Below are 15,718 nucleotides of genomic sequence, written 5' to 3'. Positions count from 1 at the left end.
TTTTTTTTTTTTTTGGCAAAGCATAATCATTTTCCTTTATTAGCTGAAGGATTTCATAATTTAAGGAAGATGAGAACCTATAAGTCACACTTTCAAATAAGGAACATGGATATTGCAAACATTAAATTCTCCCATAAAAATGTTAAGGCATCATTAAACTAGGATCAGATTAATACAATCCAGTCAACTCTGGATAGATATCGCCTGTAATAGGCTGAAACAATACCTAGTGATATAGGATGTATAAGATTTTACTACAACCAATTTATACACCTATAAAACATACAGGTATCACTCAAAGCTATCATTAACCGTGCGTGTCTTGCATTAAATCAAGTGAGTTTGATAAAGAGAAGAAGGGGAGGGGGCAGTTGGCCCCCTTCTTACGTCTCCAATCTCTATTATCTGTCACCAAGCATCTCATTTCTAATTTGAGACAAATAAGCACTCCATTCTGGTAACAGTTGACCTGAGAACACTTGACTTATCAATCTGTTTAGATGTCTGGCGGATTTATGTGTGCATGCTAAGATCACAACTCTACCTTATTACTTTCCCACGGAGCCACTGAAAACTCAGCATGGTTCCTCTTCTAATAGAGCTAAAGGACGGAACCAGGCATTATCTCTGCAAATGCGTATTCCTCAAACCATGATTAGACAAGGCAAGGAGCACGCAGGACTGGGGTGCACTTTGCAGGAAGGATCAGTCCATGACAGGGAGGGAGCATCTGAGTCTTCCACCAGTTCTGTCCTGCAAATGCATCTGGTTCCAGAGCCAGGCTAGGGAATGATGGAGGTGCTGCTGATAAAGAAACAGGGGGCATTTGCAGGGTTCAGCAAGGGGATGTGGGAAGGGTTAAGCCGCCAAGGACAGGCCCCCTTTTTTCTCTTGGCATTCAGAATACGGAGCACACAAACACCGGGCATATCAGTCAGCCTCCTACTTATTTACTTTTTTATTTGTAAGGTGTCAAATGTGAAACATTTTCCTTTGCTGAATGTAGCAATGTGGTGTGGTGATTAAAGCAATGGTTTAGGGCCAGGGAGAACAGGGTTCAAATCTCCACTCAGCCATGAAGATCATCAAGTGACCTTGGGCCAGTCACTGTCTCTCAGCTGAACCTTCCTCACTGGGTTGTTAAGTTTAAGCTCCTTGGAGAAAAAGGTAGGATATAAATGCAGTGAATGAATGAGTGAATAGATGATAGATAGATAGATAGATAGATAGATAGATAGATAGATATATTAGATAGATGATAGATAGATAGATAGATAGATAGATAGATAGATATAGATAGATAGATATAGATATAGATGATTAGATAGATAGATGATAGATAGATAGATAGATAGATAGATAGATAGATAGATAGATAGATAGATAGATAGATGATAGATAGATATAGATAGATAGATGATAGATAGATAGATATAGATAGATAGATGATAGATAGATGATAGATATAGACAGACAGACAGACAGACAGACAGACAGACAGACAGACAGACAGACAGATAGATAGATGATAGATAGATAGATAGATGATAGATAGATGATAGATAGATAGATAGATAGATGATAGATATAGATGATAGATAGATAGATGATAGATAGATAGACAGATAGACAGATAGATGATAGATGACAGAATTACCTGCTTTTCATGCTTTGAAAGACATGGGACACACACACCCCAACATCAGGCATAAATGTTCCTGTGAACAGGAATGTATGAAGGGCAAATCCACCCCATATATAAAACATGTAACTCTCCACACCAGATTCTTCGGAACTGTAGATTTCCCCTTATAGAGTTCCCAGCATTCTTAACAAGCTCCAGTTCCTTGGATTCTTGGGTGTGTGGGTTTGTGTCATTTGCTTTAAATGTGTGTTGGTTGTGCTTGAAATATACATTATGGGTCTTCCCCCTCCCTGAACACTGACCTTGGCACAAAGAACACAACTGTCTCTACCGAGGGAGGCTTTTGCGAGTACAGCTGTATGCATGCAAACTTCCAATGACATGGAACCCTGCTGTTGCCATACTGTGACTCCATAATGGGGTAGAAAGTATGCCAGCCCTGGGAGCAGCATACTTGTTTCCACTGGGATCAATGGGAAGTCTCCCTCCCCCTTAGAAAACCAATGGAAGAGCAAAAAGAGGGGACTCACATGTGTTTGTTTGCACACAAACATCCTTATTTCTCCTGCTGCTCTTTTTGGATTGCACTGCCCATGTTTCTGTCTTCCACAGCAGGGCTAACTCTCGCATCCTTATTTACATTCCCCAGCCATGGAGTGATGGGCGATGAACATAGAGAATGGGCGGCTTTGCATTTCAAAGGTACAAGGAATAATAGGGCCAATTTAACCCACTCATCTTGTATCTAGATTTCTTCTTGTGTTTCAATACTATCGAACCTCAACTTACCACTGCCTCTTCTTATGTCATTACAAGTCATGACCGCAGCAAACCCAGAAGTAACCACCAGGTTTGCCACCTTTTGTGCATGCACAGAAATGGTGATCGCCATTTGCACATATGGCGCCTCTCCCAGAGACCTCCGGACAGACCTCCGGAACAGATTATGATCGCAAAGAGAGGTTCCACTGTATATGGATGAGCAATGTGCCCGTTGCTGTTTTTTAAAGACACACTAGATCTTTGCGTATTCTCTAAACCAATTGAAGTTCAGTCTTGAATTCCGCAGAATGGCAAATATCCAGCACCTTCAAGCTGTCCACATGGCAATCAGACATTGCCAGGGAAAACATTAGGTAGACTGTAGCAAAAGTATGCATTGCTCTGCTTTGATTGCAGCGCCATGCATTAAAGGAAGCCGTAATCAGCAAACCCATTTGATCTCTTGGAGTAAGAGAACCTTGAAAGGGGCCAGGGAGATCATCACCATTTGAAACATGAAGCCTCATTCTAGGAAAATGATGCTAGCTCAGAATGCAGAGCTGGGCTGAGGCCCAGGATCGTGGCACCGACCACGCAGTCGAGGGAGAGAAACATCTGTCAGCAAGCTAAACTGCAGGAGATGAAAAGGCAGCCTTTGGCCCGAGAGAGCACTGTGGCGCTGAGTGAAGGAGCCAACTGAAACAGGGAAAGGGAAAAGGAATGGAGGCAATGGGCCGGCCTAACTGTGCGCCGTAAGGGGGAAGGATAACCTATTTGTGTTGAGATTTTCTGTGTTACAGTTACAGTTACAGCTAAGCACTGCAAAAGTAGTGTTGACCTGCTTACAGAAATGGCTGCAGATTATATATCTGCATGCATAAACACAGGTGACATTTTAGTTCTCTAGTAGCCAACAGGGGCTGAATGATGGTGGTTAGTTATATTGAAATAAATATCCAATAGAAAAGTGCAATGGTAAAGCAACAACAGGACATGCAGGAAATGTCAACAATTCTTTCAAAATTGTTCTCATTCTTTCATTCTGTTTGCAAACCGCTTTGAGTTTTTGTGTCAAATACATCTTGTGATATATCACACTGAGACTAAAAGTGGTATGTTGGTGACCCTGCAGAAGGAAAAAGAGGAACAGCATGACATGGAACAACCACTGCTAATATCACTTTTCTGAGCCCCACCCCACCCCCCACCCAAGCTCAGTTATGCAAAGCCTTTGATTTCAAACAAACCAAAGACTAGGAGCAACCAAGGGTCAGTGGGAAAGAGGAGCAGACACCAGCTAGGGACTGTGAAACTAGCCAGTGGGCATTTGAGATTCTGATCACATTCCATATGTGAAGTTCTAGAGGCCGTTTGTCCTCCATTTGGAGCCCAAAGGCCTTAAGGTTAAGTACTGCATAGCACCAAGCACACAGAAGTATGTGCACGTCACTAAGTATGATCGTGGTCTCTCAGTCTCTGCCTTAAGTTGTGACTGGGACTTCCCCCGTCACTGTTCTGATCTAGTCAGCAGTAGAAGGAGATGTACTGAAGGACATTTGTGCTATGCAAACTGCAGACTGTGCAGCCCAGGACTGGTCAATGAGCAAAGACCCCACAAAAGCTGTTGAGGCTCCATTTCACACCACAACATTTTGTTGCAGATCCCATTAGTATTATTGCATGAAGCAGGTTGTTTGCCTTTTCTCAGTGAGTTTTTAACTTGAATTTTATTGAATTTCTGCCCCAAAGCAAAAACAAATAGTTAAACAATGAAAAATAAGCCATAATAAATCAAATCAACACATTCTGTACATACATTTTTGGGGAGGAGTGAGGGGGAAGCAGGTCATGGTGCAGACCAAACCGTTGCCCAGACATTCAAGCAAATAAATCTGAGAAGGAGAGTATGTACAGTGGTACCTCGGGTTCAGTACTTAATTAGTTCTGGAGGTCTGTTCTTAACCTGAAACTGTTCTTAACCTGATGGGGTCTCCTGCTGCCGCTGCACTGCCGGAGCACAATTTCTGTTCTCATCCTGAAGCAAAGTTCTTAACCTGAGGTACTATTTCTGGGTTAGCGGAGCCTGTAACCTGAAGCGTATGTAACCCGATGTACCACTGTATCTGAAAACTTCCATTTCTCTTGTGTTTGTGGAAGGCCACCATCCTTAGTTGCCAGATGAATCATATCTTCTGTCTATGGTACAACTGGTATGGGCAGACCTCTTGTCCCAGTATTGAAGTGTTAGATGTTTAGCTACCCTGAGTGCCCCCTGCCAGTTCCATTGTCTCTCTGTCAAGTTCCAAAGGACCAGAACGTAATTCAGGAGGACATTAACATCTGTAAATCTCAAGGAGGTGACCAAAACAATATTTATATGGCTGATGAGTTCTAAGCAAAAGACTTTGACTTTAGGACGACATCATCATCATTATCATTATCATCATCAAACCTTTAATTGGCATCATATACAAACATCCATGGTAAATCAATACAGAATTACCACCTTCCCAATGTCTCAGAACATTTGTCAAATGAAAAGAGGCAAAACAGTCTAACGTTACATCTTTAGGTCTCCAGGGAGATCAGACGTCTGCAATGTGTTTCTGAGACAAAAAAAAATAAATAAAGATATTTAGCCACTAACTTAGTGAGCTCCTGAACATTCCCCAGTAATAGAAAACGTATGACCTCCAACTCTGGTTTCCATTTGGGGATACAGAGTTGATCTAGAAACTGCTGGCGGAGATCAGCATATAGTTTACATTTAAGAACCATATGAGTAAAAGTTTCCAGCAGGTGGTCTTCACATGGGCAAATTCTTTCTCCTTCCACCATTCCTGAGAACCTTCCCCAAAGGAGGTTTGATGGATTTGAATTAAACCTGGCCAGAGAAAATGCCCTTCTTTCGTGAGGGATAAGCAGAAATTAAAGATAATTGTGATTAGTTTCATATGCCCAAGAAAGTTGAAAGTAAAGAGGGGAACATGTTTTCTCTGCTGCTGCTGTTAGTTCCTTGGCTCAATGGGTTAACTGACTGGGAAGGCTCTGGGAATTTTACCTACATCTCCCCACAGGGAGATAGTGTGGTGGACTGTATTCTGATTCCCACTAAAATGGCGCCATACATGGTTGAGTTCCACATAGTGATCCTATGCTCAGTGATCATCTCCCTTGTCTTTCCATCGAGAAAGACAGAACAGTTACCGTATTTTTTGCTCTATAAGACTCACTTTTTCCCTCCTAAAAAGTAAGGGGAAATGTGTGTGCGTCTTATGGAGTGAATGCAGGCTGCGCAGCTATCCCAGAAGCCAGAACAGCAAGAGGGATTGCTGCTTTCACTGCACAGCGATGCCTCTTGCTGTTCTGGCTTCTGAGATTCAGAATTTTTTTTTCTTGTTTTCCTCCTCCAAAAACTAGGTGTGTCTTGTGGTCTGATGCATCTTATAGAGCAAAAAATACGGTAATTAATCCACCCCACCACCCCCAGGAACTGAGACCCCAGCACACAAGGATACCAGTTAACAATATCAAGTGTTGTGTGAAGGGCATTACAATGTCAGCATTAGTCAGAGCTGGGTATTTTTTTTTTCTTAAAAGGTTGCTGTGGGGAGCAATAAAACCCAACTTCTCCTCCCCCGATCAAGCAACAAATGTATTGGCTTTATCTATTTTTCACTGCTCCTGAGAATTTGCCAAGCAATTCGGAGGAAGAGGTTTCCAAGTAAGATCTTAGGGTTCTTTCTCACCAGTTCACTCTGCCCTTTATTTATTTATTATTTATAAACCTCCCTTAATTAAAAATAACCAGGGCAGTAAACAACAAACGTAATCCAAAAATGGCCCGAAATCCATAAAATGCAATAATAAAACAGTGTTGAAAGGCAGAATGGATTAACGATGCGTAAAAGAGTTCTCTCGCAAGTTCTTGTTTAAAGCAATACGCCATCAATGGATGATAAAACAATTGCACTTATCAAAGGAGAAAGAAAATGGTGATGAAATTCTCAGGATTGGGGTGCAGGGTTTTTGCAGTGCTTACAGCTCCCCTGAGATGGCCAAGGGGAGTTTGTGAGTGTCCATCCCTTCATTCCACAATCATATGACCAATGGTCTGCACTTTGCAGTCTTCTGGTATTCCCATACTTCAGTTAAAGCTCCCCTTTTATGTTGGTTGGGTGCTTCTTCTTCACTTTCTTTAAAGCTTAATTTTATTTTTTACTTTGCTCACAAGGCTCCTCAGCATGAACTCCGGGCACTCTTATTTTGCTGAGACACCAAAATGTGCATTTATGCATAGAAATGAGCATATGCAAATTTTGGAACAAATTTGTGCCCTGGGTCTTTGCTTGCAATACTTCTGAAAGGCACTAGCATATTTTATTGTAAGAAAACCAATTATTGCTGATAATATGGACTACCTGGAAGCTTTAAGTAGAAGTAAACCATACATAGTTTTAGGTAGACTTAGACTGCAGTCCTATACACTACAGTAAGTTTCACTGGACAAGGCAGGACTTACTTCTGAGTAGACATACATAGGATTTTATTGCTAGATAGGTCTATATAAACAGAAACACGAATGGAGAAGAGATGTGGGAAGCTGTTAGGTTAAATCCATAGAACAAGTAAATGTCAGGACGAAAGCAGACCCTAAGGATTTAGAGTTATTGCAATCTGGGCTGCACTATAAATTTAAAGCTTCCACCCAAAAAAGAATGCTCCGAATTGTGGTTTGTTGTGGGTGCTGAGAATTGCTAGGAGACCACTATTCCCCTCGCAGGGCTTCAGTTCCCAGAGTTTATTGAAAAGAGAGATTGGCTGTTAATCTACTCTGAAAAATGTAGCTCTGTGAGGAGGAATAGGGGTCTCCTAACAACTCTCAGCACCCTTAGTAAACCACAGTTCCCATGATTCTCTGGGGGAAACTATGGCTATTTAAAGTGGTATGATATAGTTTATATAAAAAACTATATCATAGTGCAGATGGGGGCTTAGTCTCCACACAATATATCCTTCTCAGCCTTGTTGACACATTGATCCTGGTCCTAGGACTCAGCTAGATTGGTAAATAAAAAGCATTTTGTAGGTGCTTTACATGCAACATAACACTGTGACACCAGATGGCACTGTGGAGTTCCATTTTTGCCATCACGATTTCTCATTATAAAGGCTACAACACATTTTTCTGAAGCATTTCTTTGATGTGTCTAGATCCAGCCCAAGTCCAGCTCAATGTTGTTTTCTGGTGTTAGCTTAGGTCCCATTGCTTTCAATTGGACTCAGTGTTGACTAGCATCAGCTGGGTCAAGAAAGCCTTGCTGCCTACCCATTGGCTGTAGCAGCAAAAAAATTGCATGTCTGGATCTGCCATCATATTTCAATCACTGCAGGCAGAACTTTTGTGTTATGTGTCAACTCAAATACAACTCTTTTCAGCGGAGACAGGTCACACGTCCCTATGAGAGTCAACCATCCATCAGACCTCAAGCAATGTGTGAATAATTCAATATTGCTCTACGGCTTCCTTTCAAATGAAGCTCGTTAGAAATGAAATTCCCTGGAGTAAAATCTCCATGTTGACTAGGTCTTCGTTTGTGTGCATCTTCTTCCTGCCCTGATCACGGCTGGAGGACCTTCCCCTAAACAGACTTCCTTCTCTTCCCAAACATGTTGTTGATCAGTTTGGCCATAGATTTTGACCCACTAGGCCGCCTTTTCTCCTTCCCCTTAGCGTTTGAGGTGACATTCTTCAGGACTTTGGTGAACATGGCTGCCACTTCCTGACAATGTTCTGCCGCAGACAGTTCGCAGAATTGGCATTTGTAGTCCAGGGCCAACTTTTGCCCTTCCTCCCAGCCAACTTCACGCATATGGCACAAATCTTGCTTGTTCCCAACTAAAATGACAGTGGAGTCTGCAGCCCTGAGGGAGAGTTGAGGAGAGGAAAAACTCATAAAACACAATTTGTTGATCATTTTATTCTGATGTTGCTTATTATTGTTTATTTATTATTGCAGTTATATTCCCTCTATTGTCCAAGGAGCTAAAGGTGGCATTAGGTTGAGACTTTGACTGGCCCAAGTTCACCCAGTGAGTTTCATGACTGAGCAGGGATTTGAACCCTGGAATCCCAGAAACTAGTCCAACACTAACCACTAAACCACAACGGCTTTCTATGTTACATAGGGTAGCCCTGTGTCCTGTTTTACAGATCCTCTATCATGTGTCATTATTAATTATTATTATTACAGTGGTACCTCTGTTATGAACTTAACTCATTCTGGAGGTCCATTCTTAACCTGAAACCGTTCTTAACCTGAGGTTAATTTCAGCTAATAGGGCCTCCCGCTGCCGCCGGCGCGTGATTTCTGTTCTCATCCTGAGGTAAAATTCTTAACCCGAGGTACTACTTTTGGGTTAGCCGAGTCTGTAAACCAAACTGTTTGTAACCCAAAGTACCACTGTATTAATTTCTAAATGTGTTTATAAGCTAGCAGATGCAACTCTGTATGTCCTTCCTTTGATGATGTGTTTCCTCCATTTTTGGAATGTGTAAGTAGTCATTATGCTGCCTTTAGCTTATTTACACGGACCAGACAATTTGGTGGTGTTTTTACCAATACAATTTTAAGCCCCACTGATAATGGGTTTGCAAGGCGGCACCTAAATCTTAAGAAACAAATGAAGAACATGGTTCAGCTCATGTTTTGCATGCTGAATGTAAGAGATTGGGGCCTTACCTGCACTGCAAACCTATATCAGAAATATCCTGCTTGAACTGACATAGCTTCACTTAAAAGAATCTTAGGATTTTGGTTTGGTGAAATGCTTTAGATTTCTCCATTGGGATCCTTCTCCCACCATCATGTAACTCCATTTCCCAGGGCTTCTTGGGGAAAAGGAATGACTCTTAGGCCAGCAAAACTCTGGATGCATTCAGATCAGACATGGGGATTATTGCATTAATTCCCCTGGTTATACTGCTAGGACTACTGTCCTGGCGTCTAACCATCATTTTACAGTGTGTCACCTGTTGCATTATGGAACCGGCTTGATATACCCTCATGTCATGCTAAATTTCATTCATACTCAGTGGACATGGTATGACACAACAGCAGACGTCATGGGACATGTCTCCACTCTTCAGGTGCCTGCATGCTTCTGCTCCCACTGTGAAAACTACAGGAAAGTCCTATATGCCAGAACGGCACCACAGATTTGCTTTGGTGGCAGTGGTGTGATCCACAAAGACAACAAGAAGATTACAGTGTAAAACACCCGTGATTTTCCAGGTTAACAGCATCGCAAACAGATTTTTTTGGGAGGTCGTTAACCTGAGAATGAGTACGAGATTTCTACTAGATTTGCAGAAGTGGCTCTTACGTCATGCGAAAGATTACATAAAGTGTGAAAAGGATGGGGATAAGGGAATCATAGAATTGGAGCTGGAAGGGACCACGAGGATCATACAGTCCAACTTCCTGCAGTGCAGGAATATCCTGCTCAATGTGGAGCTCAAACCCGTGACCCTAAGAATAAAGGGCTGTCTGAATGCAGCCCCTGTAGTACAGATATGTTCAACAGGATGGGAACTATAAGAACTAACCAGACTCTCTCATGGCTATCATAATCCTTTCAACATTCCTAGCTCCAGCCATTGATGGACTTACCTTTTGCAGCCCGACATGTGGCACTCTCGTATCCGGTACAGCAAGGCTTTCGCAAAGGCAAAGGAGGCTCTGTCACTGATTGCGTACACGACCACAAACCCATCTGCCCAGTGGAGCTCATCGGTGAGGGACAACTTCCCCCGTCGAGGCTGGAAGGTAACAGACCCATCGCGTGAGAGGATACGACAGCATAGCATACCATAGAGCACCTTAATGACTGTAAACACTGACTTTTAGATACTTTGCCCTGGAAACTCTCACCTTTAACAATAACCTATGAAAGCTGCTTCTAGTGAAGTATGAGAAGCTGAGGTAAGCAGAACAAAGGGGGATACTGGGAGTGGCCACTGAGACCACATAACACTGGTCCTGAAAGACCAACATTGACTCCAAGTATGTTTCTGAGCCCAATTCAAAGTGTTGGTACTGACCTTTAAAGCCCTAAACGGCCTCGGTCCAGTATACCTGAAGGAGCATCTCTAACCCCATCATTCAGCCAGACACTGAGGTCCAACTCCAAGGGCCTTCTGACGGTTCCCTCACTATGGGAAGTGAGGTTACAGGGAACCAGGCAGAGGACCTTCTCAGTAGTGGTGTCCACCCTGTGGAACACCCTCCCATCAGATGTCAAGGAAATAAACAACTATCTGACTTTTAAAAGACATCTGAAGGCAACCCTGTTTAGGGAAGTTTTTAATGTCTTATCATGTTTTTAATATTCTCTTGAGAGCCACCCAGAGTGGCTGGGGAAACCCAGACAGATGGGCGGGGTAGAAATAATAAATTCTTATTATTATTATTATTATTAGCATGTAAACACATATAAAATCACAATAACTGCTTTGTTGGTCCAGACCAACTATCCATGTAAGTTCACATGAACCTTTGGTGCACACACCTATATGGGGTCGATTTACAGCCCAAGATTCTGTCTATAACAGAGGCAAACCAGCCCCCCTGGGCTCTCCCCTGTTATTTGGTATTCAGAAATATCACAACTAACTGGAACCTAAGTGGAACAGCCCTTGACAGCACCATCCTCCAAGAATCAGCTTAATTCCTTTTTATAAGCAGCACGTGAACTTATTGCCATTGCAACATCACGTGGCAGTGAATTGCATAAGCAGATTATGGGCTATGGGATGCAAATGTGGATGCATACATTAAATAATTATTTGATCCCAGCCATTGGTTTCCACCAACACCAACCCAACCCTCTCAATTATTTGCATCCCAGAAAGGAGCACGCAACCACAAACCATGTTTGGACCACTTTTTGGATCAAAATGGATTGACATTGAAGACATGAATCTCAATTAGGGGTTCAGTTTAGAACCATGGATCTCGCAGCCCCCTCTCCTGCGCTTTATTTCCCAACATTACTTAAAAGACCTTCAGAGTGATGTGACGTGATGCAACATCAAAGCATGCTGTCAGCAGTGTTCTTTAACTTACTTGTGAACAAGGATCATATATTTCCAGGTTGATCGGCTTTCCTTCCAGACAAACGTGCTTTGTATAGATGCACTCTGTGAGACAAGAGAAGGAGGACACACATGATCATGAGTGTAAACCCCCCCCCCCAAAAAAAAATAGATTTGCCACTGCTCATGTAAAAAAACAAACAACCAGGATTCACATCCCCACTCAGTCACTCATGGAGCGACCTTAGGCCAGTCATATTCTCTCAGCCTAACCTACCTCACAGAGTTCTTGTGAGGATAAGATGGTGGAGAGGACAACCATTCATGCCACATTGAGTTCCTCAGGAAAAAGGTTGGATATAAATGCCATTCATTCATTCATTCATAAATAAATAAATAAATAAAGTGGTATGAGTCAGCCTGGATAGCTCAGTTGGTTAAAGCGTGGTGCTGATAATGTCAAGGATGCAGGTTCGATTCCCTACTCCTGTGATGCAGGTGGTTGGACTTGATGATCCTCAGGGTCCCTTCCAACTCTACAATTCTATGATTCTGCTTTCAATGCATAGTGCAGATGGGACCTAAGAGGCAAAGTAGATACAGATTTTCCAAGTTAGTGGAGGCTTACCAGAGTCAGAAGCATATTCTCCAATGAAGCGCCTTGTCAGAAAGCGTACTGTAAGGGCTGCAATGAGAGAACAAAATGTGACATGAGAAATGATCTTCAGCCTGTTGGACAAGCCCAAGACATTTTGCTGCCTGAGGCAGGATAGCAACGTGCACAGTACCCACAAAGTTGGCACTGAGACAGAAATTCCACAAGCATCTATTTCTGGAAATATAAATACAATAATAAATTATTTGCTTCTCATTTGTGACATATGTAGTTACCAGCAACAGACACTTCATTCTGGCCCAAAGTATGGCCAGCCATGATGACACAAAAGTGTGGGCTGGCACTGATGACAACTAGGTTACATGGACTTGTGTGCATCTGCAGGACAGACACTGCAATAAATCCCCATCTCCCTAAACCTCATGGATGGAGAAAGTTGGCTGCAACTAACAATTGCCTTTGTTTTCAATGGGACTTAGTTTTGCTGGAGCCTGGCCACAGAATGTACTGACACTTTCCTGAAAAAGGAGACAAAAGCAAGATGCTCCAGGCAGTTAATTGGTCCCTAGTGCTGAAGAGACCAACAATGGATCCCTGGTGAGGAAGGACTTGGTGCAGAAGAGGAAAGAATGAAGAGGCACTTTTTAACACTCATTTATGAATGTCATTCAAGTCTGTCTTTTCTCCCTTGGTGGAATTCAAGATGGTTAAACATGGGGAACCCACTGAATCTCTCATCCAGACACTCTTCAGACTGCAATCTGCTTCACTTTCACAAGAGTGTGGCATCACTTGCCTTCAGACAATGTCCTGGGCACCTGCATACCCCCTGGGACTCGAATTTTGAGTTTCATTGTCAAAATGAAACAGTAAAAGTGGGCAGTGTGGTAGAACGGGAGACCAAAAAGCTCAAATGGCTGCTTAGCCATCAAGCTCAACAATGACCCTGGGCTCGTCACCATCTTCTGGCCCAACTTACTATTTCACAGTGTTGTCATGCCCCTCTGAGCTCCGTGGAAGAAACGTTATGAGAGAAATGTGACAAATAAAGAAGACTAGTCTTGCTAGTCAGCTGCACTGCAGAAATACCCTTGTGGCACATCTATCCTATGTCAGCAATCAGAAAATCAGATCTACTCCTCAAGCTAGAAGCACATGCAGCTCTGCCACTGTTCATGGGACACTGATCACTGATCACTGATCTGGGACAATGCAGGACTCGGGTCTGCACAAAATAATTTGGGACAATAGCAGGACCCAAAGAATTGCAGAATTGGAAGGGATACACTAGGGTCATCTAGCGTAACCTTCTGCAATGCAGGAATGACAGTTACAGACCCTGGCAGTTGGTCATCCAACTTCTGTTGAAAAATCTCCAATAAAGAAGAGTTCACCACCTTCCAAGGTAGTCTATCCCACTGTCAAGTCAGAAAGTTCTTCCTAATGTTTAGTCAGAATCTCCTTTCTTGTAACTTGAATCCATTGGTTTGGGTCCTAATCTCTGGAGCAACAGCAAGGAAGCTTGCTCCATCTTCCATGTGACACATCCCTTCAGATAGCTGAAAATGGCTATCCTATCATCTCATCTTTGACCAAACTGCGGGAGGCAGTGGAGGACAGAAGTGCCTGGTGTGCTCTGGTCCATGGGGTCACGAAGAGTCGGACACGACTAAACGACTAAACAACAAAATCATTTCATCATGTCTGCACAAAACAAGCAGGCAACATCAGCAATGGGGTTTCCCATGCCAAATTAGGATGATGTTGTTGTTGATTATGATAATTCTCCCACACATTTAATCAATGGCTAAAGCTTTACACTGGAGAGGTGCCACTGGGTGAATCCCAAATGCATCCTTAAGGAACCCCTGGAGCAATATTTGGGCTATTGCGAGTGAATAGCTTACAGATCTTAGTGCAAGTCTGGATTTATAGACTCTAGAGTTAGTTTTGGAGAACATTGCCAGTGGCATAGTTTTGGAAATTATTGGTCGGGAGAGGTGAGATATCAAAATGTCACATTTGGAAAGTTGATGCATGGAGATGTCTGTGCATGTTAACTCTGAAGTTAAGTCTGTTTTAGATCAAATGGGCCCAAGAAAATATTGCTAAACTGACAGCATTAGAGAGTTTGTGCTTCTAAAAAAAAGGAGAAAGAAAATGTACCATTCAAAAAGTTGAACTTCCAATTTCAATTTTGCAGTTTCAGATTCAGCTATCGGAATTTTCAGCTATTTCAAACGCTGCTTTGCAAAATGAAATTTCAAAATTGAAGACATCCCAGAATTCTGGACACACTCTCCCCCACCCCTCACATGAGCTAAAGTGGCTAACTTTTATTCAACCAGTTCTCCTCCTGTGCCTGAAGAATGACATTTAGAACTTAAGCAACCAACACTTTTCTAGGTACTGAAGATATACACTGACAGAAATTTCACTGCTCTAAACAAAAGTGCTGTTAAAGGCATAGCAGCAAGGTCTTGGCGGGGAAATGGCAACCATAAGTAGGTATTTTGAAAGAAGGGTATTTTAAAAAATATATAACATAAATAAATGCAGATACTTTCTAGTCAAAATGCTGTTAACGGGACAGAAGCAGGGCCTGTGAAATGTTGGCAGTTTGGATGAGGTATATCGAAATAATTTTATTTTCTTACGCAAAATAAATAAAGACAGCTCTTGGACACGTATCACTTGATCGTATTTCAAAAGAATGGGAAACAAAAAATCTCTCTCTCTCTCTCACACACACACACATGCATCTTATCCTATAAACTTCGTTTAAACTTTAGATTATATCACAAACACACCAAGCAATCCCTCACCCCAGCTAAAAAAGCGGTGGAGGGGGGGAGAGACATGGAGAACTCAAGTAGTTTTTTTAAGTTATCCCAAAGTGCCTGTAAACGGATATACAACAGCAATTCAGGTAGCTAGAAAAGGGAGGTCAAAGAGAGGGAGCCTTACCAGATTTGCCTGTTCCTTCGCTGCCCAAAACTGCTACTTTCATTTCATTCATTCTTGAAAAAGCAACCCCGGCTGCTTTAATAAAGGCACTTAAAGCGTTCCGAACCACAAACTTCCACGCAGGGCAGATGCGCTCGCGGGTGGCGCAACTTCAGTCTGTTCCTATTGCTTCTGCGCCCTGGCCCCTCGTCTTTACGCACTTCGCCTACTTCCCTAGAGAGCAATTTGGAGCTGTTTGACCGCTGCCTGCAACTTCTTCTATTTAGCCTCCCGGGCTGAGGACGTCAAGGGAGGGCGAACTGGGAGCATAATAAGGCAATGCAGTGCAAGAACCCGCCCACCCTTAGATGCCTGCGTTTTTCGTTTGTGTGTGTGTGTCTGTTTGGCAAGGAAAGGAACTGAGACATCTCTCCCATCTCCGTCCAAACCTGTGATCACTCTCCTCTTTGCAACGGTTTGAAACAGGCACAAAGCAAACAAGAACCTGCTCTGGTCAGTTTCCTCCCTGCCTGTTAAAAGGCGAGATGGATATTTCCTCAAATGACATAGGGAGAAGAAAGTGAAATTGAGTTTCATCTTGTGAAATTGACCTCCTTAGTTTTTGAACGTCCCCTGAACTGGTGATTTCATT

General features: G+C 42.6%; 1 protein-coding gene across 2 annotated transcripts; it reads right to left on the bottom strand.

Annotated features, from left to right (window-relative positions):
• Positions 1-7,384: 7,384 nt before the first annotated feature.
• On the bottom strand, positions 7,385-15,477 carry RERGL (RERG like). Of its 2 annotated transcripts, XM_079993129.1 has the most exons (6): positions 15,269-15,477; positions 15,088-15,228; positions 12,133-12,189; positions 11,536-11,609; positions 10,081-10,229; positions 7,385-8,332 (listed from the first exon to the last, which is right to left on the bottom strand). In XM_079993129.1, exons 2-6 carry the CDS (start codon positions 15,137-15,139, stop codon positions 8,050-8,052), a joined length of 615 nt encoding a protein of 204 aa, XP_079849255.1. In that variant the 5' UTR covers positions 15,140-15,228; positions 15,269-15,477; the 3' UTR covers positions 7,385-8,049. The 2 variants fall into 2 exon arrangements, with proteins under 2 accessions (XP_079849255.1, XP_079849254.1); XM_079993128.1 differs by having other exon boundaries at positions 15,088-15,477.
• Positions 15,478-15,718: the final 241 nt, after the last annotated feature.

Source organism: Podarcis cretensis (assembly GCF_951804945.1).
Source record: "Podarcis cretensis genome assembly, chromosome: 10".
NCBI classification, from domain to species: domain Eukaryota; kingdom Metazoa; phylum Chordata; class Lepidosauria; order Squamata; family Lacertidae; genus Podarcis; species Podarcis cretensis.
Note: the sequence above shows the minus strand (reverse complement) of the source record. Positions and strands in the feature narration are given on the sequence as shown.